Source organism: Mercurialis annua, linkage group LG2 (assembly GCF_937616625.2).
Source record: "Mercurialis annua linkage group LG2, ddMerAnnu1.2, whole genome shotgun sequence".
In the NCBI taxonomy this organism is placed as follows: Eukaryota; Viridiplantae; Streptophyta; class Magnoliopsida; order Malpighiales; family Euphorbiaceae; genus Mercurialis; species Mercurialis annua.
The window spans coordinates 51,100,852-51,127,380 of record NC_065571.1 but is presented as its reverse complement, the minus strand read 5'-3'; the positions used below and the strand labels follow the sequence as shown (position 1 = coordinate 51,127,380).

Genomic DNA, 26,529 nt, shown 5'->3' with positions numbered 1-26,529 from the left:
ATTTATGTCCCAGAGGCATTTTCTTCAAATTTACATACTATTGGTAATTTCTGCCAACATTGTATATGCCAACAAAGGTTTATCTCACCCTACCAATTTGGCACATTGGTGGTTTTGAGCAAATAAACTCACAACTTCACAAAATTGGATCAGTTTACCCAAAAATCTTTCGGAATTTGTATTTTTAATGTATGTTTGTTGAGTTGTTATTTGAGGTAAAATGATCAAACTTTATAACGTTGTGATTTTATTTGTCAAAAATCACCATTTTGAACTCTTTTAACTCTTTTTTTAAAGTTTGAGGGGTGAAATGAACTTCTATTTTACAAACAAAGGAAATCAACTACTATATAGACGTACTGATTCCTAAAGTAATGCATTTATTGAAAAGTACTTATTACAAAAGGATCTGTAGAGAAAAAAAGATCACTAACTGTTTGAAAGTGTTTCATCGTATAGAATTGTGAATTATTCATTAATTGTGTAACATGTGGCACACGTAATTATCAGACAATTTATAATTTTACATATTAAACTAGGTTGATCTAACTATATTTCTTTTAGTTCTCGCCATGTGTACATGTAATATTTTTTGTAATTGTATGTTTATGATTTAACATTTTTTTTATTGAACTTGAAGAGGTACTTTTTATATTTTATGTTTCTAACAAAAAAGAGAGCAACTATTAACAATAGCAATTTTTTGTTGGCATTACCAAACAACATTTTCAAGCTGTGATCTAACTTCATCAAATTGTGATTGTATTTGTCAAAAATCACCAATTTGAATATTTTTAGCCTTTGTTTCAAGTTTGAAGGGTGAAATGAACTTATATTTTACAACAAAGGAAACCAACCACTACATACACACACCGATTTCGGAGAAACATATTTATAGAAAAATATTAATTATAAAAGGAGACAGAGGAAAGAAAATTTACTAACTGTTTGAAAGTGTTTCATCATATGAAATTGTAAATTATTCATTAATTGCGTAACACGTGACACAGATAATTATCGGGTGATTTATAATTTTACATACTAAACTAGGTTGATCTAACCATAGTATTTTTTTAGTTCTCACTATGTGTACATATAATATTTTGTGTAATTGTGTGTATATAATTTAACATTTTTTTATTGAACTTGAAATGTATTATTTATATTTTATGTTTCTAACAATAAAGAGAGGAATTATTAACAATAGCAATTATCTTTTTGGCATTATCAAACAAGTTTTCTATTAGAAAATGACTAATAGAACTATGGACATGTTTGGACCAATTTTTTTTGTTGTTGAAAGAGATACACCTATTCTAATTATTAGTGGAATTAGCTGGATTAATTGTTAGTATTAAGTAGTTATTAAATAGGCGAACAACGGCCTGAGAGAGCGCGGTTCGAACTTTAAACCTCATACGAATTTAAATTAGCAGACATTAAAAAATTAAATGAAGGCTTAATCATTCATAATGATATCTTTTGGCACAAATTTTCAAAATCGTCAATTTAGCTCAATTTTTATTTTTCAATTTTAATTGTAGCCATTTGTTCAAATTAAACTAGATTGAAATTTTTTTAAAATACTTTTCATATTGCTTCATATTGTTCTAAACTGTCTTTTTACGATAAAAAATCTCAAACATGAAATAATATAAAGAGTATATTAGAATTTTTTTTCCGCTTCAATTTTAATAAATGACTACAAAACCAAAAATAGGCTAAAAGTGAAAATTTTCAAAATTTGGACCATAAATGATAAATGTCAGAAATATAAAAGTGTTTTTTAATGATTAAACCTAAAATGAAATGGTGAAAAAAGTTTATAAATTCCAAACAAACTTTATGACTGATGGAACAAGTATTTTAAAAATCGGCCGGCTGGTCGAACCAGAATTCGATTAGTGGTCTAATTCTAAAACAACAAAAATCGGAATTTCGGTCGAACCGAGTAAACCGACAGTTGAACTTCGTCATTAAATTAAAACATTTTTATTTAAACAAAATTCAATAAACCAGTTGAATCAGAAACCGATGGCTTTACCGATACGGTTTTTAAAATAATGAATGTAACTATAGATGTCTTGAACTAGTAGCATCTTCAAATAGTCATCACAAAGTTGAACCAAACTATTACTATAGTTTATCCTTATCGCTATAGGTTGCGACATTTTAATCTGAGAATTGAGAATTTAGTTTGGACATTTTCTATTTTTGGCAAGAACAAAAACCATCGAACTTGCTATCACAAAATCCAACTAAGTGCCAGCCAATTTTTGGTATCTCCACTCCAGGAACTGCCTTGCAATTTACGACATTCATTCAATCCAAAAAATAATGTCAAAATTGGTAGCAAAACTTATCCGCTATTCATAAATATCCAATTCATAGATTTTCGACTCTAATTCCACATGAGCACTCTTTCCGTTTCGGTCTTATTTCTCTTCTATTAAGCTCGATTGAAAATTTTGGATGATCAAAATTTACAAAATTTATAAATGTAATCACTAAAAATTCGGCATTGAATATTCAAAATATTTTTGAGAGTCGATATTCAACTCAGCTCCATAGATTTATTAAATTCTCAATTCAAATGGTGCATTAAGGTTTAGGGTATGTGTTTAGAATTTTAATGTAAAATAAAATATATAAAATATGTTAAAAGTCATAATTTTATGGCTTAATTTCTTAAAAAACCCCCACCTTGCATTTTTTTTTCGTTTATACCCTGACCTTGTAAAAACACCATTTGTACCCAATTTTGAGTTTTTATGTTTCATCTCTACCCAAAAGCATTAAATTGTACTCTTTTCATTTGGAAAAAAGTTTAAAACAATTCTTCATTTTTAACTTATATACGAATTAGATATTAATGTTATTAATAGTACAAAAATACCATCTTTTTAAAAAAATTAAAAATAATAATAATTTTTTTTAGTTTTTTTAAAAAATATTTCGAATTTTTTTTTAATTTTTTCAACTTTTTTAAAAATATTTCCGACAAAAAAATTAAAAATAATAATAATTTTTTTAGTTTTTTTAAAAAATATTTCGTTTTTTTTTAATTTTTTCAACTTTTTTAAAAATATTTCCGACAAAAAAAATTAAAAATAATAATATTTTTTTTAATTTTTTATTATTTTATCAAATTAAAAAAACTAATTAATTATTTGGATGTATTTGATTATTTTTTAAGTTTAAGGATTTATTTGTATATTTTAAAATAGAAAAAAGTATGTTTTAAACTCTTTTCCAAATGAAAAAAGTACAATTTAATGCTTTTGGGTAGAGATGAAACATAAAAACCCAAAATTGGGTACAAATGGTGTTTTTACAAGGTCAGGGTATAAACGAAGAAAAATTACAAGGTGAGGGTTTTTTAAGGAATTAAGCCTAATTTTATTTATATTGGCAAGTAGAATAAAGTTGAATAATTTGTAGTAGTAGTTGTTTGGACGCATATAATCAATTTGCATAATCATGGTAGGTATTGATAAAAAAACTTTTAAAGGTCATTCACACATAATCTTCCTTTTATAAAAGTTCATTTACTCCCGCATAATTAGTTTAATAATATGCATTTTTCTTTTTGATAATTAGGAAAAAGGGAGTGTTGGTGGGAGGAATCGATCACACGACCTAGCAGACTGTTGTTCATCGCTTATACTATTTAAAGAGACATTCTTAGATAGATTCAGTTTACCACGTTATCCGTGAAATGGCTTATCACATTGTGACACGTCACTAAAATAGTGGCATTGTCGTAATTTTGTTTATTTTTTTACACATTTGAACAGTAATATTACGACAGTGCCACAGTTTTAATAACGTGTCATAATGTGATAGGTTTAATTCACGGATGACATGGTGACTGAGTCTATATAAAAATTTCTCCTATTTGAGTTATAATTCATTATTTATTACTCTTTCCGTCCCATTCTAATTGACCAAATTTTCTATTTTGAGTGTCCCATTCTATTTGAAAACTTCTATTTATGGAATATTTTCCACACCACTTTTATTCTTTTACCTTCATCAATTAATGCATTTTAAAAGCATTTTTTAAAAAGTGATGAACCATTTAATATAATATGAGGATATAAAAGTAAAGTTACTAAAATTTCTTAAACAATGTGCAATGAAAATTTTCTCAATTAGAATGGGACACAAGGAGTATTAAATTGTATGAAATTTAACTTTAAATATTCTTTTACTATTATTTTTTAATTTTACTAAATTTATTATTTTAGCAATTTGTTACTTATGCTCCTTCCTTTTATTGTTTGAATAATTAAAGTTGTTTCAACGATATTTTATAAAATAAACAAATATTAGCTTAAATTTATTTTAAAACAAAATTAAGATAGAAAATTGAAAATGGAAATGAATGCTAAAAAGGTAAGGTCAATTCAAAGCTAAGTCACAGGCCTCTCGTTGGCTTCTGTGGTCGTATCATAAAAACAAAAAGGCTAAACTTATTTTTAATCACCTGAACTTTTCATAGTTTGTTTAGCTGAATCTCTTACAATTTTATTTTATACTAATGTCAAATTCCTTACATTTGAAGGTTTGGCCCGGTTGGCCAAAGTTCTAATACACTTGCAGACAATATATCTATTTAAAATATATCTAATATTAACTCCTGCTAATTCCGCTACCAATTAAAGTAGGCAATCTTTAAAAGATATTGTGTAATATTTTTTCCTCTAAATTTCAGCATACAATTTAAAATTAAATTTATGCATGATTCAATTATAACAATTAGTATTTAGTCCAATATAATTATTTGATTATAAGATTTTTTTTATGTTATTTTTTCCCTCAAAATTATAATTACATATTTAGATTAACTCATTACTAGGTAGAATTCTACTATTTACAATAACTACTATAAACGACAACTAACTCGCCATCTTGCAAGTGCATTGCTTTATTTACGATGACAATAATAAACTACAATTAATTCGCCGTCTTGCAATTGTATTGCTTTACTAGTAAGCGTCATTTTGACGAAATGATGTTTGCATCTAACATCCAATCAAAGTCTTTTCCGTTTTTTGTCGTCTTACGTCTATAATCTACAACTGTATAGTGTCAGTCTCTAATAATTTCATAAATCTTCACTTTATGTTTGAGATAGAGTTTGAACTTAGCGACCGTTTGGTTCGTAAAAAGAAGAAGGAAGGATGGATATGGGAATGGATGATTCTCGATGTTTGTATTTGGTTTATCTAAAATCACTAGATAATGGAAATGAGATACTATTTCAATGGGAATCACCCATTCCCCTCTATTTTCATGGAAATGGACTTTGCATTCATATAAAAAATAAAATTTAACTAATAATTTAATAATAAATAATAAATTTAATAATATAAAATTATTAAAAAGAAATTAAATTTGATTTCATAAAATAAAAAATATTTTTGAAAAAATTAAATTTAAAAAAAAATTGTTTTTTTAGAAAAACAAAAAATATTTTATAAGAAAAATAAAAAATATTTTTAAAAAATAAAAAATATTTTTAAAAAATAAAAAATAATTTTTTTAATTTAAAAATAATATAAATTTATAATAATAAATAATATTTAAAAAAAATAACACACTATCATCCATTTCCATTGCTATACTAATTTATTGAACTAAACAAGATATGAAAACAATTATTCCCATTCTCATTCACATCCCCATTCTGATTCCGAATGTTGAATCAAACAGCCTTTTAGAGACTTCAGAGATGTTAGAACTCATTCTTTACCGATTGAGATTACCGATTTTAATTATGTCATTTAAATAAAAATGATATTATTTACTTTAATAATAAAACTCAAATAGAATTTAATAAATATTTTGACATTTAGTGAAAAATATACTACTTAACAATTAAGCTAAACAAAATGGGTTAATGACATGTTTATCTATAAAATTAAAAAAAATTCTTAAATTAGCTCCCGATTAAATTTTTTTCTGCATTTATGTCATGCAGACCGCGGAATATTTAAGTGTCTTGGGGTAAACCGCGGAAGTGTTCCGCGGTCTGCAGACATGGCTCCACCTGGACGCAGGTGGACGCAGGTGGAGCCACATTGCCACATTGGACAAAGCAAACCGCGGAAGTGTTCCGCGGTTGCTTTTCCCATGTGGCTCCTCCTGACTGGCCAGCGAGGAGCCACGTAGGCTAGACCGCGGAACTTTTCCGCGGTTTACACAAACCGCTGAACAGTTCCGCGGTCTGTAAGAGACTAAATGGAAATTTATTCATTTTTAGGGATAATTTAAGAAATAATTAGCAAATGAGACACACAATTGTCATTAACCCAAACAAAAATGGCTCGATGAGATCAAAACTCTCAATCCATTTAATTAAAAAAGGGACAAGGAACGGTTTTTTGGATAACTTTATCTTAAACTAAAATCTCGCATTATTTTTAATGATGCGCGTTATTTCGTTAGCTAAAAGAAAATATATTAATTTCCCATTTTCATGACATCACCAAAACAACGCCCACCATAGGATCGAAACAAATTACAGAAATAAACGGTGAAGATGAAACAAATTGCAATGAGAATGGAAGCAGAGGAACACAGTAATGGTAGGCTAAATTGACTTGTCAAAATAATAAAATTTAGAAATAGCGTAGTGAGAGAAACAGAGTAATGGAGGGAAGAAAGAAGGAATGTGTTGAGCAGTTAATTTTTTAATTAAAAAAATTTAAAAGAAGCTTAATGAAGAAGAAGAAGTGTTCTCTATACGGTAACAGAATCTTCTCATAAATCCAAATTATAATCAATTTTTTTAGTTAAATCGTTAATGATCGATGTCGAAGATGAAGCATCTACTGAGAAAATTGCATATCGGCGGTGGAATCAATGACCACCACCGTTTGCAATCGGAGGGGACGGCGACTACCTCCACGGCGGCGACATCTACGCAGCCGGCTGTTAACCCTAGCGCGACAGTGTCTAGCTCAGCTGCGGCAGTTGATTTATCATCCGCGGTGGTAGATGGGGTGGAGAGTAGAGGGAGTAATAATAGCACCGGCGGTGGTGTGGATTTTAGTTTATTAGAAGAGGAATTTCAGGTACAGTTAGCTATGGCTATGAGCGTATCGGATCCGGATACGCGTACGGATCCTGAGTCGGCTCAGATCGACGCTGCTAAACTGATTAGCCTTGGTTGCTGTCCTGTGGCTAGTCCGGCTTCGGCTCCGGCTTCCCTTTCTGTTGCTGATTCTGTTAATGATGACTCTCTTTCGCTTCGTTATTGGGTAAGTGTGATTTAGATTTCAGTGACGACTTGTTTTTTTTAGGATCTCACGCGGTTACGACTTTAATTTTAATTTTTCATCTGGATCATTTTTTATGCATTTGGACTTCTGTTTGTATGTTTGATTTTGAATTATTATCTTAACTTGGGGTTAATTACTTACATTATCATGTTATTAATTTTTACGTAGAGAACTCGGATTTTACTAAGCTTAAATTCGTTTAGCTATATTTCTTATATTATTAGAAGTCTGTTGTATTCGAGTTGAGTTTCTGTATTCTAGCAGTTCTTGACGTTCTGTTCCAAATTGATATTTTTGATTTTTCTGGATTGTTTTGCCCGTATGAAGTTAAAATTAATTAATTCAATCTCCTGGTTTGAGTTAATGTGCTGTTGACTCTTAGGGCATATAATGTAGGATGTTTATTGTTGAGAACTGGGATTAATTGCATTCCATAATTGAACTGAGTTAGTTTACATTAGGAAATAAAGGTTTTGGTGTTTATGAGAAGTACTAGTTAATATATAATCAATTTAGAGATGGTGGGGTTGCTTTTCAATTTCATATATTGGATTTGAATAAATTTCTCCTTTTTTTAACGCTTTAATAGGGTCGAGGAACTTTGATTGAACTTAGTTTGCTCATAAATAATCAATTTTGAGGGAATGGAATTGCTTTTTATGTATTGAATTAGAATAAATTCCTCTCTTTTTTACGCTTTATTAGGGTCGGGGAGCTTTGATTGAACTTAGTTTGCTCATTAATAATCAATTTTGAGGCAATGGAATTGCTTTTTATTTATTGGATTTGGAATAAATTCCTCTTTTTACGTACATTTTATTGGGGTCGAGGTGCTTTGATTGAACTTAGTTTGCTCTATTGCTCATGAAAACTGAAAGCAGTAATCAAGCATTTGACCTAATTTGTTTGTAGGTTTATTGAAGCTCTTTATATCCTTCATATTGTCAATTATAGAGTTATTTTCTGATATCTTTTTGTATGTGTCCTAAAAGAATGTTACAGTCTAGAATTCACATGTACTGAAGTCGGATGAAATTCTGTTGTTGGCCAAAATGGGATGAAGCTCTGATGCAAGGGCATGCATGCTTTTTCTATCTTTTCTTTCCTTATGTCAGTCATGGAGTAGAGGTCTCATTTTATTGGAGTCAGTATATTGAACAATGGAGGATAATACTATGTCTGGTCTGAAAATTGTAAATGAGCATAGTTCTGGCATTTTTCTCGAGAATTTTATGCAGCAGTTCTAGACTTGTGAGGTCAAGATGTCTTATTTCACCTGTTGAGTTTCTTATAATTTGTTTCTTTCGTGCAGAGCTATAATGTTGTAAATTTTAATGAAAAGGTAATGGATGGCTTTTATGATGTGTATTGCATTGCCTCAAATTCCATTATTCAAGGCAAGATGCCATTATTAATGGATCTGCAAGCTCTATCCATTTTAGATAACGTGGATTATGAAGTGGTTTCGGTAAATCGCTTTGTTGATCCTGAATTGAGAGAGCTGGAGAGAAAAGCTTTTGTCATGTCCTTGGAGAATGGCTTGCTGTTGAGTAACTTGATTCAGAAACTTGCTGAGCTTGTTGTTGACAGAATGGGAGGTCCAGTCGGTGATGCTGATGAGATTTCATTAAGATGGGCCGGGAGAAGTTTCGAGTTACGGAATGCTCTGAACTCCATTGTTATTCCCCTTGGACATATTGATGTAGGACTTTCTCGCCACCGGGCTTTGCTTTTTAAGGTTGTGAGATCTATTTAACTCATGGTAGTAAGTGAAACTGACTGATTTTAGAGCATGTGGGAATCCTGTTTTTTTTTTTTTCCAACTTTTTAACATCTTAACCTTTTTCTGCAAGTTGCTAGATACTTTTAATCTTGTATGAATTTTCAGTCTTTCATAGAATTTGTTTTCTTAATTGTGTCAAACCTTCTTCTGTTAGGTATTAGCAGATAGGATTAATCTTCCTTGCATGCTGGTTAAGGGGAGCTACTACACTGGCACCGACGATGGAGCTGTAAATCTGATTAAGATTAGCAATGGAAGGTGATGATCTTTCACTTGATTTTTCTTTTTTAATTTAGTATCATTCTTGTCAAGTGGCATGAATTATCTGTTATGATTTTTTGTATATGTTAGATACTATGCATACACACAAATTGATGCCGGATGTTTTCTGATATATCGTGGTGGAGTATGATTCTGTGTGTATTTTCATGTTGTTGATAGTTAATGTTGTTGAAACAATTTAAAAAGAGAACTAGTGATTTTTGGATGTTACCTTTAGGGAATATGATCAACTTTGGTCAAATGTCAATTCATCTATATTTTGTGTAATATGTAATTTGCTGAAGTAATTTGTTGGATTTCTTCTGCTGATTTTAACAAATGACTCTGTCCTTTCTACATGTTTTTTTCTTTATTAAAAGTAATGGGAATATTTATAATGATGATGCATTTTATGCAGTGAGTACATAATTGATCTCATGGGTGCTCCTGGAACATTGATTCCTGCCGAGGTGCCCAGTAGTCATCTCATGAACACTGGTTTTGAGGTAAGGGGCTTTGCTGATTTTACCGAAACTGCCCAATGCCCACCTTTGTTAGTGGGTCAAGGACCTAGAGATCTAGCAGTTTCATCTGATATGGAGAAAGTTGGCCAGGCTGGCCCTGCAAGGACAAAGGAGACATTGTTTGTAGGTGTTAAACCCATTGAAGCTCATGCAAGCCAGGTTGAGAAAAACCAAATTGAGACATTTGAACAGGAGTTCGCGAAACTTTTTCCATCATCTCATAAATTAAATCAAAATCCATCAGACGCTGGAAGCTCAACGTCAGCAGAAAACATTAAAGTCAATAACGTCTCTAAGTATGTTATCTCTGCTGCAAAAGATCCTGAATTTGCACAGAAATTACATGCTGTCTTGTTGGAAAGTGGTGCATCTCCTCCTCCAGATTTGTTTGCAGATATGAAACAGCAGGATATGGGTGAACATAAGGTATTTGAACCAGTTTATTTGGAAAATGGGGTATATCCAGATGATAGATATAAGTGTCATTCTGGTAAGAAATTATCAAGGGATAGTCAGTCTCTTATACGCTTAACTAAGGATAATTCACCGAACAGTGTCAAGTGTGATACTGAGCAAGGATGGATTCCTGAAAGGAAGGAAAAACAACAAAGAGAAATGGTGGCGAATTTCCTCAATTCTCAGGCGTCTTTGCCCTTTGATGCTACAAGTAATAGAACCAAAGAAAAATGGCAGATAGGCGGTGTGGGTACAGATACTGTTTTTAATAACCCGCCAGCAATTCTTGGAAGAAAAGTTCATGGGAATCCAGTCCTTGAACCTTCTTTGTCTTTAGCATTAGATTCTTGTCGGTTACAATCTAAAGATATCATAGCCTGTGATTATAGCCGGTGCTTTCCAGAAAAGTTTGGGAGGGCCTTAAATATCGACGCAGGCAAAGAATCTACAGCGAGGTTGACTGAAACGGCCAACAGTAGTCTGCATATTTCTTGCAATGGTTACAATGATCAAATTCAACCAATGCTGGGTGAGGTTGCGGAATGGGAAATTCCATGGGAGGATTTGCAGATTGGTGAACGTATCGGTATAGGTATGAAATCATTTTTATATAGTTATGTAATTTTGGATAGAAGAAAAAAAGTTGGAGTCATTTTTAAATTTTTGTTTTGCGTTTGAGAATTGACATTAGGGCCGAGAGCTCTTCCATCTTCCAACATTTCTTATAGCTTTTTCTTTAGAGTATGGTTTTTCCCTTAATAGTTTTACTTCCGTGAGGATTTTGGACAAATTGCTCTTATTTAATTGCTTAATAGTCAGGAGCTCAAGGGCTGACCAATGAGTAAAATGTATTACCATTAAGACCCCTCCTACTATTATGGGACCAAGGCGTCTCTGATTGTTATCATTTATCATTAAGAAGATACCTGCTTAATTTTTGAAGATGCAGCTGGTTTCAAAGTATGATGTTTGTATAACTGCTATGTGCTTGTTTTATAACTAGTCTCAGCTGACATCCTGTTATGCAGGTTCCTACGGTGAGGTGTACCATGGAGATTGGCATGGCACTGTAAGTGATGTCCTCGCACATAGTATTGTTATTATATCACGTGCATGCTATAAAATAGGTTATGCTCATCTTGTTGGCCTCCGTTATATAACATGTACATGCTTGTACTTAGGGGCACATTGATTGCTTCTGAAATTACCAGCTTTGATATTTATACATAATTTTTATGATGTTGCGAAGCTTATAACTTTTTTATTAGGAATAATTACTGTTACACGTAAGTTTATATTTGAAATACTGTTTCCCCCCTCAGTTTTAAAAAATCACTATTTCCCCCACTTTTATGTTTCAGCTAACTAAAACCCATAGTATTCTTAAAAAACTCATGGGGGAAACAGTATTTCAGACGAAACCTAGTGGGGGTAATTGTAATTAACCCTTTTATTTATAGGCAATGGTTCTGCAATAAATTTCACATGAATTAGTTGGTTTGTTTGGATTTGCTGTTTGAAATTTTAGCTTATAGTATGACTTCTAAAGCGTTTAGTATTTTATTTCTAAAGGCTTAGTTATTTATCTTAATGTCATATATTTGGTTATGCATGACCAGGAAGTTGCTGTAAAGAAATTCTTGGATCAAGATTTATCTGGAGATGCATTGGTTCAGTTCAAATGTGAAGTAAGCACTTATATTGCATGCTGGCTTTTGTATGGTAAAATGAACCTCATTATTAAGATTTTCTTTTCTTGTAATAGTCAATTTAACAAAACTGAATTATGCAGGCTGAGATTATGTTACGATTGAGACATCCTAATGTTGTTCTTTTCATGGGAGCAGTTACTCGCCCGCCGCACCTGTCAATACTAACAGAGTTCCTGCCCAGGTGTTTTTTTTCTTTCTCTCTCTCTTTTGTGCTGTCTCGGTGGCCATTTATGTCGAAATATTTTAAATTTTTTGGTGAAAAATTGAAGTACCAGAAACTAAGATTAATTTTGTAAATCTGTTGATCAAAATATCAATACCATACTTTAGCTTTTAAAACCCATTGATTCAAGGAATACTAGTAATTAGACATCCAACAATTGTTGATTTACTAAGAATATGGAATTCAGGAACAAAACAGAAAACGCTCTTTATTATTTATTCAATCAGTTACTACCTCTCTAAAGTTCAACGTTTACATATATATAAGAAAATAATAAAAGTCTAATCTTAACTCTAATCCTATACTGAGAAGTAAAGCCCTGGAAAAACTAATAATATTAAATATATTAATCAAAAACGTTAAAATGTAATTTTGGAGACCTAAACGAATGAATTTGGCCAAAAAGCAACGAGGCTCATTAGCAAAGCTCATGATATTATTTGTTGGCCTGTTCTCAATGAAATTGGTTCCAAAAATCGCCTAATTCACAGACTTTCACATTCGGGCAGAATTACTAAAATTCCACTAATATTTTCCTAAATTTCAAATCCACCTCATTATTAATTAAAAATATTAAAATGCAATTTTGGAGGTCTAACCTAATAAATTTGGCCCAAAACCGACGAAGCTCATTAGCAAAGCTGATGAGTATTATTTGTTGGCCCGTTTCCAATGAAATCAGACCAGAAATTGCGCAATTCGCACACTTGACATTCTGAAATTACGAAAATTCCACTATTTGGATTCTTAAATCCAATTTTTTCATTAATTTCAAATCCACATTCAAAAATGTTCTTTTGAATAACATTTGAATTTAAGCGGGGCTGGCCGTAAATGCTTGCATTTTTATTCTACGCTTATTTTGTTCAATCAGTTATTTCAATGGAATCTGAAGTCCCTTACTTTATAAATTCATATGTAAAAGAATAAAATACATTGTTTGTAATACTATTGCAAAGAAAAAACATATTTAATGGTTATCCTAAGTTCTCTCAAAAAACATTAGTTTTATCATTGTCCTAGTTTCTTCATCTGAACTTTATATTATAACTTACTTATTTATTGTCATATTCTTATCTTGTTTCTTTTTATCATAGGGGGAGTTTATATAGGCTACTACATCGTCCCAATCATCTACTTGATGAAAAGAGGCGAATGAGAATGGCTCTTGATGTGGTATTAGTTGGAAAACCTCTCTTCCATTTTGTGGTTTAGATTGTCATATTTTCTTTACTTTCTATCAAGCAAAATTACCTTTTTCAGGCCAAGGGAATGAACTACTTGCATACGAGCCATCCTCCCATTGTGCATCGAGATTTGAAAACTCCAAACCTCCTCGTTGACAAGAATTGGGTTGTTAAGGTTTGATGAATCTAAATTTCATCTGTCAAATCTTTTCTTTTTTGTGCTCTTTGTGTGAATGAAAAATGACATGATTTCTTTAATTATTCTGGAGGATATTAGAATACCTTTTTCCAAACACACCGCATACTTATTTCTGCAGGTCTGTGATTTTGGATTGTCACGCTTGAAGCACCATACTTTTCTGTCTTCAAAGTCTACTGCTGGAACAGTAAGACTCTATCATACATTTCTGATGGGTTTTCTCTCGTAATTCTATTGTCTTATTCTTTTCAACCAAATGACAAGCGTTAAATCTATTTTTTTGATGAAGCCCGAGTGGATGGCACCCGAAGTCCTAAGGAATGAACCCGCAAATGAGAAGTGAGTGAACTTAATACTTGCATATGTCTTAATTAAAATACTAATTATGCATGTTAAGAGGATATTTATATGAAAATAATCTAAAGCATGTTTCTCTTACAAATGGGATTGGCTTCTCTGTCAGATGTGATGTCTACAGTTTTGGTGTGATCTTATGGGAGGTGACCACCTGTCAGATTCCTTGGAAAGGGTTGAATCCGATGCAAGTTGTGGGAGCCGTTGGATTCCAGAACAAACGACTGGAGATTCCTCAAGATGTAGATCCAATAGTTACGCAGATAATACATGATTGTTGGCAAAGGTGAGTTCTAGGCTAGGCAAAACACATTTTTTTGTCCATGCACTTGTCCGCTTTTTGATATTGAGTCCCTACTCTTTTGTCAACATTGAGTCCCTACACTTTTAGTTAGGTCCTTCCGTCATGAAAATAATGTGCGTGTACTTCACACTGTTAGTGCGACTCAGATAAGTTTTTTATTTGTCTTTTCAATTTTATCCTTATTAAATTTTAGTCCCTGTACTCTCATTGTAGTTGCCATTAATCTGAATTGACAATGCTAACACTTTTGGAAGGACCCACTATTTAAAAGCGTAAGGAGTCAAATTATGAAAATAAAAGTGGAGGGTTTCAATGTCATAAACAAGACAGTGCGGGGACCGAAAAAATGGTGTTATGCCTTTTTCTTATCCAAAAATCGGATTATATGTTGATATTCAACTTTTCACTGGTTTTGCAGGGAGCCACACTTGCGGCCCTCTTTTTCACAGCTTATACCTCGTCTGCGTCATATTCAAAATTTACGTGTTGAAAGATGATGGCATTGAAGTGGTGAGCTCGGTGGTACTATAGTTGAAGTTGTTCTCGAGCTCGAAGAGCTGGAGCAATTATAAGTCTTTTTGAACAGGTCCGGGAAGTGTTGGTTCAATCAAAGTGGGGACTCAGCGCAAGCCCGTTGGTTCAACTGCATAAGCGCAGTGAAGAATGTCATTGGAAAGTTGCTTTCAGTAGCTTATATAAATAATTAGTATCATTAACCTTACTTGTAAGAAAAATTCTTTTAAAAAAGAAAAGAAAATGAAAGTGAAGTGAAGAAACAAACCAGAAAAAAAAAGAATAATTATTCATTTTAATTTTTCTTCTTATGGGGAAGGTCTTTGTTTGGGTAGGCAATCCCAACTAAACTGTATACATGTGATCTCTCCCACAAGTGATTGTTGTGAATCAAAAAAAGCCAAAGAAAAAAAAAAGAATCACCGAAGTGTTTATATTTATTCTGCATGTCTTCATTTTCTTGTATACTGGTACGAAACCCTCTCTTCGCTTCGTCATTCATATTTTTTCATCAAATGACAATTCAAATTGAACAAATAAATAATTTATCATATTAATTAAATATTATATAATATGAATATAAATATAAATCCCATACGTAGCAAATTAGTTAAAATATAATCTCTTAATCTATTTTTTTTTCAACTCTTTTGTTAAAAATATTTTTTATAATAACATAAAAAAGACGTTCAATACGGAATTTATACTTAAATTGGCGATATTATGAATTTTGAAAATGTCATAGTATCATTTCCGTATACAAAACCAAAATTTTCATCTTAATTAAAAAAATATTCAAAATCATAAGTCTTTAACCAATAGCTCTTATCCACATAAGCAAAAAATAGTAATCAAATTTAATTTTAAATTTCAAAATTTATTGTTTTTACATATTTGAAAGAATATTTCTATTTTCTATTTAAAATTTTATTATTTTGATTCATCTTTACTGATTCGACTCCTGCTACACCAACAACTTAAAAAAAAGATTAATAATATAAAAAAGAATAAAAAAGACAAAATAGAAAAATAGTATTTATATAGAAAAATATAAAAATGTTTTTACTCCCTAAGCCAGAAAAATAAAGTTTTTTGGTATTATATATGTCATAATATTTTGCTAGCTTATGTGTTATTTTTTTCCAATAGGGGTAATATGTTTGTTTTTAGCAAAAAGAATAAATTAGGGGCATAAAAGGAACACAAAAGTAATATTCACATGGTAACTGAATTTAGTTTCTAGTAAGGGCAAGAGAATTAACACTTAACAATAAAAAGACAAATATGGATATAAAAGAAAAGTAAAAATATGGAATTGTATGGCACTCAAATTTATTGAAATTTTCCATTAAGGACATAGCAAATAAGCTGATGATTAAAAATTTAAGGGGCATTAAAGGAATCCAAAATTACTATTCATAGTTGGGTTCAGTTTTATACTATAGATATATAGATTTTTACATTTGCTCCGGAAAAAAGATTGAAACTTAATGTATAAATGGTTCTCACGTCTAGTTTTTGTAGTTGTCAACATCACGTTGTTCTTGTTTATTATTCCAGAATTTATTGATGAATGAAAAATAATATAATAAAAGTAATATATGATCTCATGACCAAATAAGAACAAAATTTTGTTGGAATAAATATTTTGATTTCTCCTTTTCCAATTAGACCGTCAATGTGCTCGATCCGTTTAAATTTAGTATTTTTTGATTATTATTGTCAATGGATTCTAATGATTCTTTGATCAAAATCGAAAGATCACTTCCCCCACCCTCAAAAAATGAAGATGACAAATAAGTTTTTTTTAAAGAGAAGAGAAAACAAAAAACAAAAATTAGAGAGAGAAATGAGTTTTTTATTTTTCGAATCCCCCATGTTGCTCTTATTAATCGTGGCTGTTGATTCAATTTTTTCATGAAGCAATATACACTTAATCATGAGTTTGATATTTGTCGACGTTTGTTTGCTTTGAGCTGAGCTTTGATAGTTTTTTTGTTTTGATGAAAAGTTTGGATAGTTAATTTTCATTTCAAACTCAATTTGAATATGTAATAACTTAGAAAGGGATTGGGATTCTCTCAAATTCAAATGAACTTGAGGGGGGTCATGTTCACGATCTACACCGTTTATTGTAAAATGAATGGTGTATATTAATTTGATTAAAATTGTACTTTTTATTACAATGAACGATGTAGATCGTGAACATGACCCCTCAAGTTTTTTTTAAAACTTGAAAGAATCTCAACCCCTTGAAAAGACTATGACTGGATTCTATATATAAATATGATATACATGCGCGCTTGATTAGTAAATATAATATCCGAACTGGATTCAAATAAAACTTAAATTAATATGATTTGGTTGGATCTGATTCAGATACGGTCTAGTCCAAAAAGTATGAAAAATTTCAACAAATTTTTAGCGTGAGAATTGGAAAAAAAAATGAGATCAAATAATTGATTTTAGACATTTTGGATAAAAGTATTATGAAAATAGGCATTTTGAGTTGTTTTACCACTTCAATTTTTTTACTTAGAAATGGTTCAATAATTTTTTATCACTTCAGCTCTAATTACTCTAAACGAGCCAAATTAGTGAAGCTATGAGGGTTTTTTTTATCCAAAACTATAAATTAATTCTTAATTGATATTTTATGAAAGTTGAGGGGTAAAATGAACCTTTGATGGAGAAGATTCAACCAAATTAGCGAAAGAAGCTTCGGAAATCAAATCTGATAAGCAAGAATAGAGTTCAGCCATGGGAATTGTACCTCTTCTCTTTTCCCCATCCACACCCAATTTTCTTCTTCAACCCGCCCTCTCATTCACCGGACCAAATTTCCGCCACCGCAAAACCCTAATTCCCAAAACACCCTTTTCATCATTTAGAAACGGCAGCAACACTCCGTCTGAAACGGGGTGTCCTGTTCCCACGGAACAACAGCCGTTAAACGAGTACCAGGATCTCTCTACTTCGTTCCCGTTTTCTTGGGCTTCCGGTGACATTGTTGAGTATGGTTCTCGTTTGTTCCTTACCGGAGCTTGCTTTGCTTTCTTTGTCGGCTTACCTGTAGCCTGGTATGGCTCTATTAGGCCGGAAACTGAGCCGTTTAAGCCGATTTTTGCAGCTGCTTCGAGTGGGATTCTTGTGGTTAGCCTTGCTGTTGTGAGAATGTATCTGGGTTGGGCTTATGTTGGCAACCGATTGCTCAGTGCCACTGTTGAATGTAAAAGTTTTAAATTTTTTATTTGAACTAGTTTCTTTAGATTATTTTAATGTATTTGACTTGATGATGCGGTTTTTAATTAATTTCTTCTCTTGCAGATGAAGAGACTGGATGGTATGATGGTCAGGTACATGAATTTTATTTGCAATGCAACAGTATTAGATTTTATGTTCTTATGAAAATAATCCTAAAATAGAATAACTCCGTTGAATTAATTCCAACAAAGGTTCATTTTGTCCCAAAAGATCAAATAAGGCCAAACTCGTGGTTTTGAACAAAAACACATTAAAATAGGCATTTTGGCTCTTTACCCTGAGCTGAGATGATGGGAGAAAATGATTGGAGCATTTTATACGAATTAAAGTCGGGGCGGTAGAAATAAGCCAATTTTTATCGAAAGCCACGGAGTTGGCCTTATTTGATTGTTTGTCCTAAGTTTAAGAGGCAAAAATGAACCTTTGTTGAAATTAATGCCAATGGTTTAGATGTGCTTGTTCCGGTAAACCAACAGTTATCTCTATTGTTTACTTTTAAGCACTATTTATGTTGCACGAAGTTAGTTTGCTGAGTCTGTTTCAGATGTTTCATTTTTGGAACGGTAATTTAATGGAATGGAACTGTAAAACTCATATTTAAATATGTTAACCTATTTTTATAAAAAAATATTGTTTTGTCGTTTTCCCTTTTAATATTTTTAAAGGTTTCGGTTGGCATGCTATATAGAGCATGATTTGTCATGGAATCATGATTCTTGAATAAAATAGATCAAGAAACAGTAAGAAAAGTGAAAACTTTACACACTAGAAATGCAACATGTTAGTCAAGTTGAGCTATAAATTGCAATGCGCAATATAATCACAATGTTGTTCTGAAATAGACTGCAATTTCTCAACAGATATGGGCGAAGACTGCTGAAGTTCTTGCACGAGATAGACTTGTCGGTTCATTTTCAGTGAGTGCTATAAATCTTTTGAGTGTTTTGAGTTATCTTTGATAGCAGACACGGTCCAGAGATCAATTCGTGTATAAGACTAATATTAATATCTTCCGTTTATGAAATAGGTTAAGCCTGTACTGAGCAGATTAAAGAACACTCTCATAATCCTGGCAACATTATTATTCGTATGCGGTGTTCTCTTCTTCAATGTTGATGGCTATGTAACATCTAAAGTGACTACGAAGGACAGAGTTATACCTGGTGTTTACAATGACGAATCAGCCAGATCGTTCGAGCCAGACGCATTCTGTGGTGAGCCAGATCTTTCCTAGTTGATTATATAATTTATCAGTTGTTAATACTTTGTATAGGCTAGTATATCTTGTACAGCTTTACATGTAGCTATAAATGTTGTATACTGTGACACTTTCTTCCATATGGAGGAAATATATTGACAATTGAAGAGCATTAAAATATGTATATTTGCCGCATCAACTTGTAGCTCGTGGTTAATTAACAAATTTAGTAGCCGATTTAAAAATAACTTCGTCGTCTTAGCTAAATTATTCTCTGGTAAATAATACTCATATACATAACTTCGTCTTAGAACTCTTGAATCCAAGCTTCTTCTTAGCTAATTTCGGTTTGTGTTCAAAATTTTGATTAATTAATCAGTCTAGTCCCGGAATTGAAGGGACTGAAATGGTTAAATAACCAAAACTGAATATGTTAATTGAACAGGGACCAAAGTGTTTAATTTTTCTGTTCATAATCAATAAAGGACCGTTACCACACACACAGTTGTAGGAATTAGACAGTAGGAAAATTTTATTTGCCAACTAATTGATCATAGATTGCAAGCAAACTGATACTTAAAATTCTTTTATATTTGTAAGGGAACAAGTTGGAATCCATTGATTGATTTAATTGCAACAAATAATTTATGATAAAAAGAAAACCTACCAAAGCCTCGAGCCATTGCATCTTACATAATATCTAGTAATTTATTATGTAATCTACTACTTTATGTTTTTCTTAATGATTAATGTTGCCATCTATATTTTAATCGGGGTTCATATGTATATAAACTCATCATAAGAGTATTTTCCACATTTTCAAGCTAAAAGATGTTTGTGAGTATATTGTCCATGCAGTGGCTCAAATATTGTGCGCGCCAGACAATGTTCTGCTAAGATTGTGAGTACAATTCCTCCTATAAGCGTAAAAAAAAATCCGTATTACATATCTTTGCGTACAATTTTATTTGCTGGTGTCAGTGACATGTCGAGTCGGATAAATTAAACATATAAGATGGCAATTTTTTTGAATATATTTATTAATTTTATATGAAACATACAAGGATTAATTGCAACAAAATGCTCAACATTTAGCGTTTTAAACACAATTCTAATTTTTGGTAAAACAATTGTTAACCTTTGTATTTTTTACAAGTTAATAAATACTTACATAAAATCAATCGGCGGTAAAATTATAGTGTAATATATCACCGTTTTCAGAAGTATTTTGGTGTACCCAACCTAAAACTGAAGCCTGGTTTGAAAAAATATTAATCTTTAATACTTTGGCACACATGCAATAAAAAAATAGGCTTAATCACAAAAAAACCCCACCTTATAGTCCCTTTTTAGTTGCACCCTGACGTTGTAATTTTATCAGTTGCATCCTAATTCACACTTTTGAATTTCAATTCCACCCTCAAAATCAAATTGAACTCTTTTTCACTCGAAAAAAATTCATAAAAATCTTTATAAAGTACTCGTTTGATCTCTTTTCCACACAAAAAGTTAAAAATAGATGACTTATTTTAACTTTTTTCAAATGAGAAGATATCAATTTAGTATTTGAGGGTGCAATTGAAAACTAAAAGTGCGAATTAGGTTGCAGCTGACAAAACTGCAAGTGCATTTGAAAAAAGGCTAAAAAATGTGGTTTTTTTGGTGATTAATCAAAAAAATTATTAGTAAGTAATAACATTTATTTGTGGATCATACCTATAAGAAGATACGATACACTGTACCCATTTTCGTGGGTGTCCGAATTATTTAAACATTAAATATATTATTAGAAGGAAATATTATAATTTATTCGAAAATGATCACAATATATAAGAATACAAATGCGTAATGAAGACGAGATTATGGTTATAACAACTATTAACATCACAAAACGACAGTCTTTGTGTTTGAATGCATTGTATATGGACTCCGTTTTGCGCCTGAACATTGGACAAATTAACAAACTGAAAAAAAGGTGCAATCAGATCTGTATGGTATGGCCTCAAAAATACTGTTATGGATAAACAGATAGGCTTAATAAATAATAATATTACTGCAAAAAATTAATTGGAATGTTATATGATTATAACATAAATTTAAAATTTAACAAGATCATTCATTAATTTTTACATTTTGACAAATCGAAACATTAATCAATTTTCGTTTAATAACGCATACGTAGCTATCGGTACAATATAAATTTTGGTGTCCACGTCAACATTTTTTAACAGTTCATAGCTTGGCGTTTTGATTTGTCAAAATATAATAGTTGGTGGCTCATTTAATTAAGTTTTAAAGTTTTTGTTTTATTAACAAACCATGTTATAGTTTATAATTAATTGAAATATTGGCAAAACAAATTTTAATGTTTCAAATTTGTAGAAATTTAATTTCAATATTTAAAATGTTATAAAACTAATTCTAACATTTTTATTTTTTGCATTTTATATTCTAAATATTTTTCGACAATTTTTTTGCATATGTGACAACCATATTAGAAATATATATTGGTATTAAATCGCAATGTTTTGAAAATGTTACAAATAAAATCTTAAATTTTTGCATTTTTGCACTTTTTAGCTTAAAAAAGATGACAGAATTACTGAAAAATGAATTGGAGGTATAAAATGCAAAAACGAAAAATGTTAGCTTATGTTATGTTTTGTTAAGTTTTAAACATTGTAATTAGAATGTTATAAAGTTGAAATATTAAAATTTATTTTGCCAATATTTTTTTATAATTTAATATATTGTTATTCTATACTAGTTTCGCATTACGTGCTATGCACGTGACTCGTAACGTAACTCCTCAATGAACATATTAGTAAATCTATAATAATTATATCAATTTTGTATTTATAATTAATATTAAATTAGTTAAGACTTTTTGTAAAAGTAAATTTAATATATTCGGTTATTAAATTTTTTCCATACTGAATTTATTCTTCTTTTGATTTTATAATAATCATAATTAAATAATTAACTTAATTTTATTAATAATATCTTTAAAAATAATAAGATAGAAATTTAAATTATAATATATTGACCAAATATAGTATTTTAATTTTGTAGTTTAATCAAACTAAAAAATAGGTATTCCTACTAATTTGGAGACAATTTAGTTATTGTTTACAGACTAAAAATTAAATTGGAAATAATTTAGCTACCTATTCTAATTAGGATTCTAATTACAATAGTGATTAATTAAACAACTAATTAGTTAATGACCATAAAACCTTTATTTATTAGTAAACTAAAAAGGATTATTCAGTAAATTTGTCTGTCCTCCCATCCGTGCTTTTATATATAGTATAGATAAAAACACCATAACTTGTCAATTTTGAATTAGTGTACATATTTTACCATCGAAATTGATGCTGGATTAAGGTATAAATTGATCAAAAAATTGACAAATTATTTATTTTTTCCTATGAAATTATGAATTTTAAATTTTTTTGATCTTTGTGCTAAGTTAGATGTGGGAAATGGGCATTTGTTGATAAAAAGAAGCATGTTGAAAGATATGGGTTGAATTAAAGCTTTGTCCATGCAGGATGATGGACGAGGTTGATTCAACAACTGTCTTTTGCAGGCTTCAATTTTGTCATATCAGATTCAGAGGATATTACTAAATTCCTTTCTATTTTCTTTATATACCTATCCAATAATAATTTAATATCATTATTGGTCGGCTAGCAATTAGCAAATCTACTAATTTATCTCCAAATGCAAAACCCTTTGTTCCTTTTTAAGAGAAAAGTATGGGTTTGGCATTTGGCAAGGTTTTTTATAATCCTGCTCATGCAATACTTTTACTTATATCTTTTTCTGTGCACTATATTTCTTTATTCACTTAAGGCTGGCAAGATGTTTGAAAATTAATGTGGAAATAAGATTCATTGTGATTTTGAGATTTACTTTAGCTTACATTATTCAAAAGAATAAAAAGTCTATACGCCTTTGAACTTATAACACAAAATCATTTAATCTAATTTATATTTTTTTTTTAGCAATTAACCTCAAAACTCTTCATTTTGGGTCAGATTTACTCATAATTTATATTTTTATTGTAAAAAATAGATTTAGAATAATTTTATTGTAATAATTAGAGAACCCTTTTAAAATAAATTCGCATCTCTCATCTCCGATTTGTGTTTTACACATTTTAAAATAATATTATAGGATAATCTGATCCAAAAATGGAGAATTTTGTAATTAGTTGATTAAAAAATATAAATTAGATTAAATGATCCGATGTCACAAGTTCAGAGGCACGTTAACCTTTTGTTCTTATTCAAAATGATAGAAACAGTGATCAAAAACCGGACTAGATGGAACAGTTATATCAGGAACTGTTTGGCAATCTTGTCTCAATAACTCTTAAAATTGAAAATGAGGTCTAATCGGATTAAACTAACAGTTTAATTGATGGTTGATATGGTTGAATCCACTGTTGAATCGGAGGTTGATATGATTAGGCCATCAATCAAGTCTAAAATTTATTTATATTTATACTATTTCCATCTCAAGATGATAGTCCATTTAGCTATATACAATAATTAAGAAAAATATTGTTATTTTTTTAATGGATAAATAAAAAGGAAAATATAGTTAAATTTATTGAAATTTGTTATTTTATTTATTTATCTTTTTTTAATATATAATAATATATTATTAATTAATCTTTTTACTAGTGTATTTTGAATTAAAATTAAAAAAATTATTATTTTATTATAAAATATGGATCAATTAATTTGTTTGAGGATGTTGATAAAAAAAAATCATTTGAGAATCACTATGCACATCTATCGGGGAATATATTAGATTTCTAATTTTAAAATTATATAGCAAAAATAAAAATGACTTGTAATTTAGAATGATAAAAATAATAAAGTGAGCTATCAATTTAGAATAAAATATTATCCATCGAATGATAATAAGAGCATTTTTAAATTTAATTTGTTTTCACGTATCAATTTTATAATTATTTTTAAAATATCTGAATTATAAATTTATTTACACATTTTTCACTCATATTTTTAATATCATCCTTGCAACCAAACAAACATATTTATAAAAAAATCCTACTACATATAAAAGACTTACGCTTATTTTTGGTCATTTTTTCCATATAAATCACATAGCCACACTTCTCTCCTCTCTCTAATCTCCTCTTCTCAATTTTTTTTTTCGTTCTTCTACTTCTCTCAAATGTCTCTTACGTTCGTTTACTTTTATTACACATCGCCTTTTTCCATATAGTTGTTGCGCGTCTTTCAGTTAATTTCTCGTCGTATCTCTCGATGTCGCATTTTTTCGATGAATTTTTCATCGCCGCATCATTGATTTTCTAGTCACTGCGTTTTTTTCCAATGAATTCCTCGATATTAATTTTAAATTTTTTTATAATATTTTAGATTTTTTGTGATAATTTAGATGTTTTGTAAAAAGATTATTGTAAATTTATTTTTTTTGTTTATAAAATTTTTCTATTGTTCATATAATTATTTTGTTTTTCTCTTGTTTATAAATTTATTTTTTTATTTTTGATAATATTTATTTTATAAAAATGAATTGATTTATGGTGTATTTGCAGTATTTTTATAGTGTATTTACAATATATTGTATTTTTTGTGTATTTGCAGTATATTTATGTTATACATTATAAAAAACACTATAGATACACTATAGATACATTATTAAAACACTATGATTACACTAAAAACACACCATAGATACACTATAAAAATATCATAATTACACTACAAATATACAATTAAAAAACACATCAGAAAAATGTCTCCAGGAAAAACCTATAAAAAAAATATAAATCAGTAAACAGTAAAAATAAATATTTTAAAATTGTTTTTTAAAAAACTGATAAGAAAAATAATTTATAAATATATTTGAAAAAAAATGTAAAATTGAAAATAAAATACAAAATACTCTGCATACTCTAAAAAATTTCGTCTTTTATAAATAATAGTAATAGCTATTTTCTTCTAAAAAAACGATAAAGCTATTCAATGGTGAAAAATAGGTAAAATAATTTTTATTATATAAAAACAAAACACTACTGAATAAATGGATTTTCTAAACTTTGAAAACTGTATACAAATCAACAATTTCCTAACCCGGAAAATAAATGTTCACTGTTGTTGATAAAAGGGAGCGGTGGCTATGGGGTTAGAGTAAAGGTAAAACAGCAATGGTTCAATTCAATGAACCTTTTAAATTCCTGCCAGCCTTAATAAATAAGGCTTAAACAAATATAGTTGCGGGTTTTATTGTACAATTATTATAATATTATCATCGTTTTGTCGAAGTATTATATTATAAGTGACTTAATCTATGAATGACGTGATAAACTCGGTATATTTAAAAATTTCTCTTGCCGGTTTCAAAAAAAAATATATACTTATGCCATTTTTTTATTTCCATAGTTTCAAGGATTATTTATTACGGGAGTGGCTCCTCTCAAATTCAAAATCCCTCCCCTCAAATTCATTTACATAAATGACATATAAATATATTTAATGTAATAATTTATTTATCATTTTACTCATATATTATCGAACAAAAGGTTAACGTGCCTCTTAAACTTGTGACACAGGGTTATCTAACCCAATTTATACTTTTTGAGCATTTAACCCCAAAACTCTTCATTTTTGGGTCAAATAACCCCATAATTGTATTTTTAAAACGCATAAAATACAAATCGGAAGTGGGAGATGCAAAAAAATAATTAGATACTTACCTAATTGTTACAATATAATTATCCTAAATCCATTTTTTTAAATAAAAATATAAATTATGGAGTTATTTGATCTAAAAATATAAAATTTTAGTGTTAGTTGCTCAAAAAAGTATAAATTGGGTTAGATAATATGTCAAGGGCGCATTGACCCTTTGTTCATATGTTATCTATCTAATTGTACTTGTGGAAAATAGAGAGAATTTAAAACTTGAGGGGAGCTATTTTTATTTGGAGAGATTCTTAGGTAGACTTAGTCTACCACGTCATCCGTGGGCTAAACCTATCATATAATGACACGTCATTAAAATGATGACAATCTTGTAAATTTGTTTATTACTTATTTACACATTTGAATAGTAATATTATTAGATTGTCATCATTTTATTGACATGTCATTATGTGATAAGCTGAGTCTCTGATAATTTGAATCCACAGATAACATAGTGGACTGAGTCTATCTAAAAATTTATCTATTATAATAATAATTATAGATTTCCCCACTTGC

The 26,529-nt window shown here is 30.0% G+C and overlaps 2 protein-coding genes across 3 annotated transcripts; both read left to right on the top strand.

Moving 5' to 3' along the window:
• The first annotated feature begins 6,626 nt into the window (after positions 1–6,626).
• LOC126667734 (serine/threonine-protein kinase EDR1) lies at positions 6,627–15,245 on the top strand. Of its 2 annotated transcripts, none has more exons than XM_050360792.2 (13): positions 6,627–7,268; positions 8,602–9,027; positions 9,227–9,330; positions 9,752–10,905; positions 11,342–11,382; positions 11,933–12,035; positions 12,161–12,206; positions 13,346–13,424; positions 13,512–13,610; positions 13,753–13,821; positions 13,924–13,973; positions 14,098–14,274; positions 14,711–15,245. In XM_050360792.2, exons 1-13 carry the CDS (start codon positions 6,819–6,821, stop codon positions 14,787–14,789), a joined length of 2,877 nt encoding a protein of 958 aa, XP_050216749.1. In that variant the 5' UTR covers positions 6,627–6,818; the 3' UTR covers positions 14,790–15,245. The 2 variants fall into 2 exon arrangements, with proteins under 2 accessions (XP_050216749.1, XP_050216748.1); XM_050360791.2 differs by having other exon boundaries at positions 6,628–7,268; positions 11,933–12,001; positions 12,106–12,206.
• Positions 15,246–17,525: 2,280 nt separating this feature from the next.
• On the top strand, positions 17,526–19,451 carry LOC126670716 (uncharacterized protein ycf36). The gene is made up of 4 exons (XM_050364528.2): positions 17,526–18,034; positions 18,133–18,161; positions 18,930–18,986; positions 19,097–19,451. The coding sequence occupies exons 1-4, from the start codon at positions 17,566–17,568 to the stop codon at positions 19,301–19,303; spliced, it is 762 nt and encodes a 253-aa protein (XP_050220485.1). The 5' UTR covers positions 17,526–17,565; the 3' UTR covers positions 19,304–19,451.
• The last annotated feature ends 7,078 nt before the right edge of the window (positions 19,452–26,529 follow it).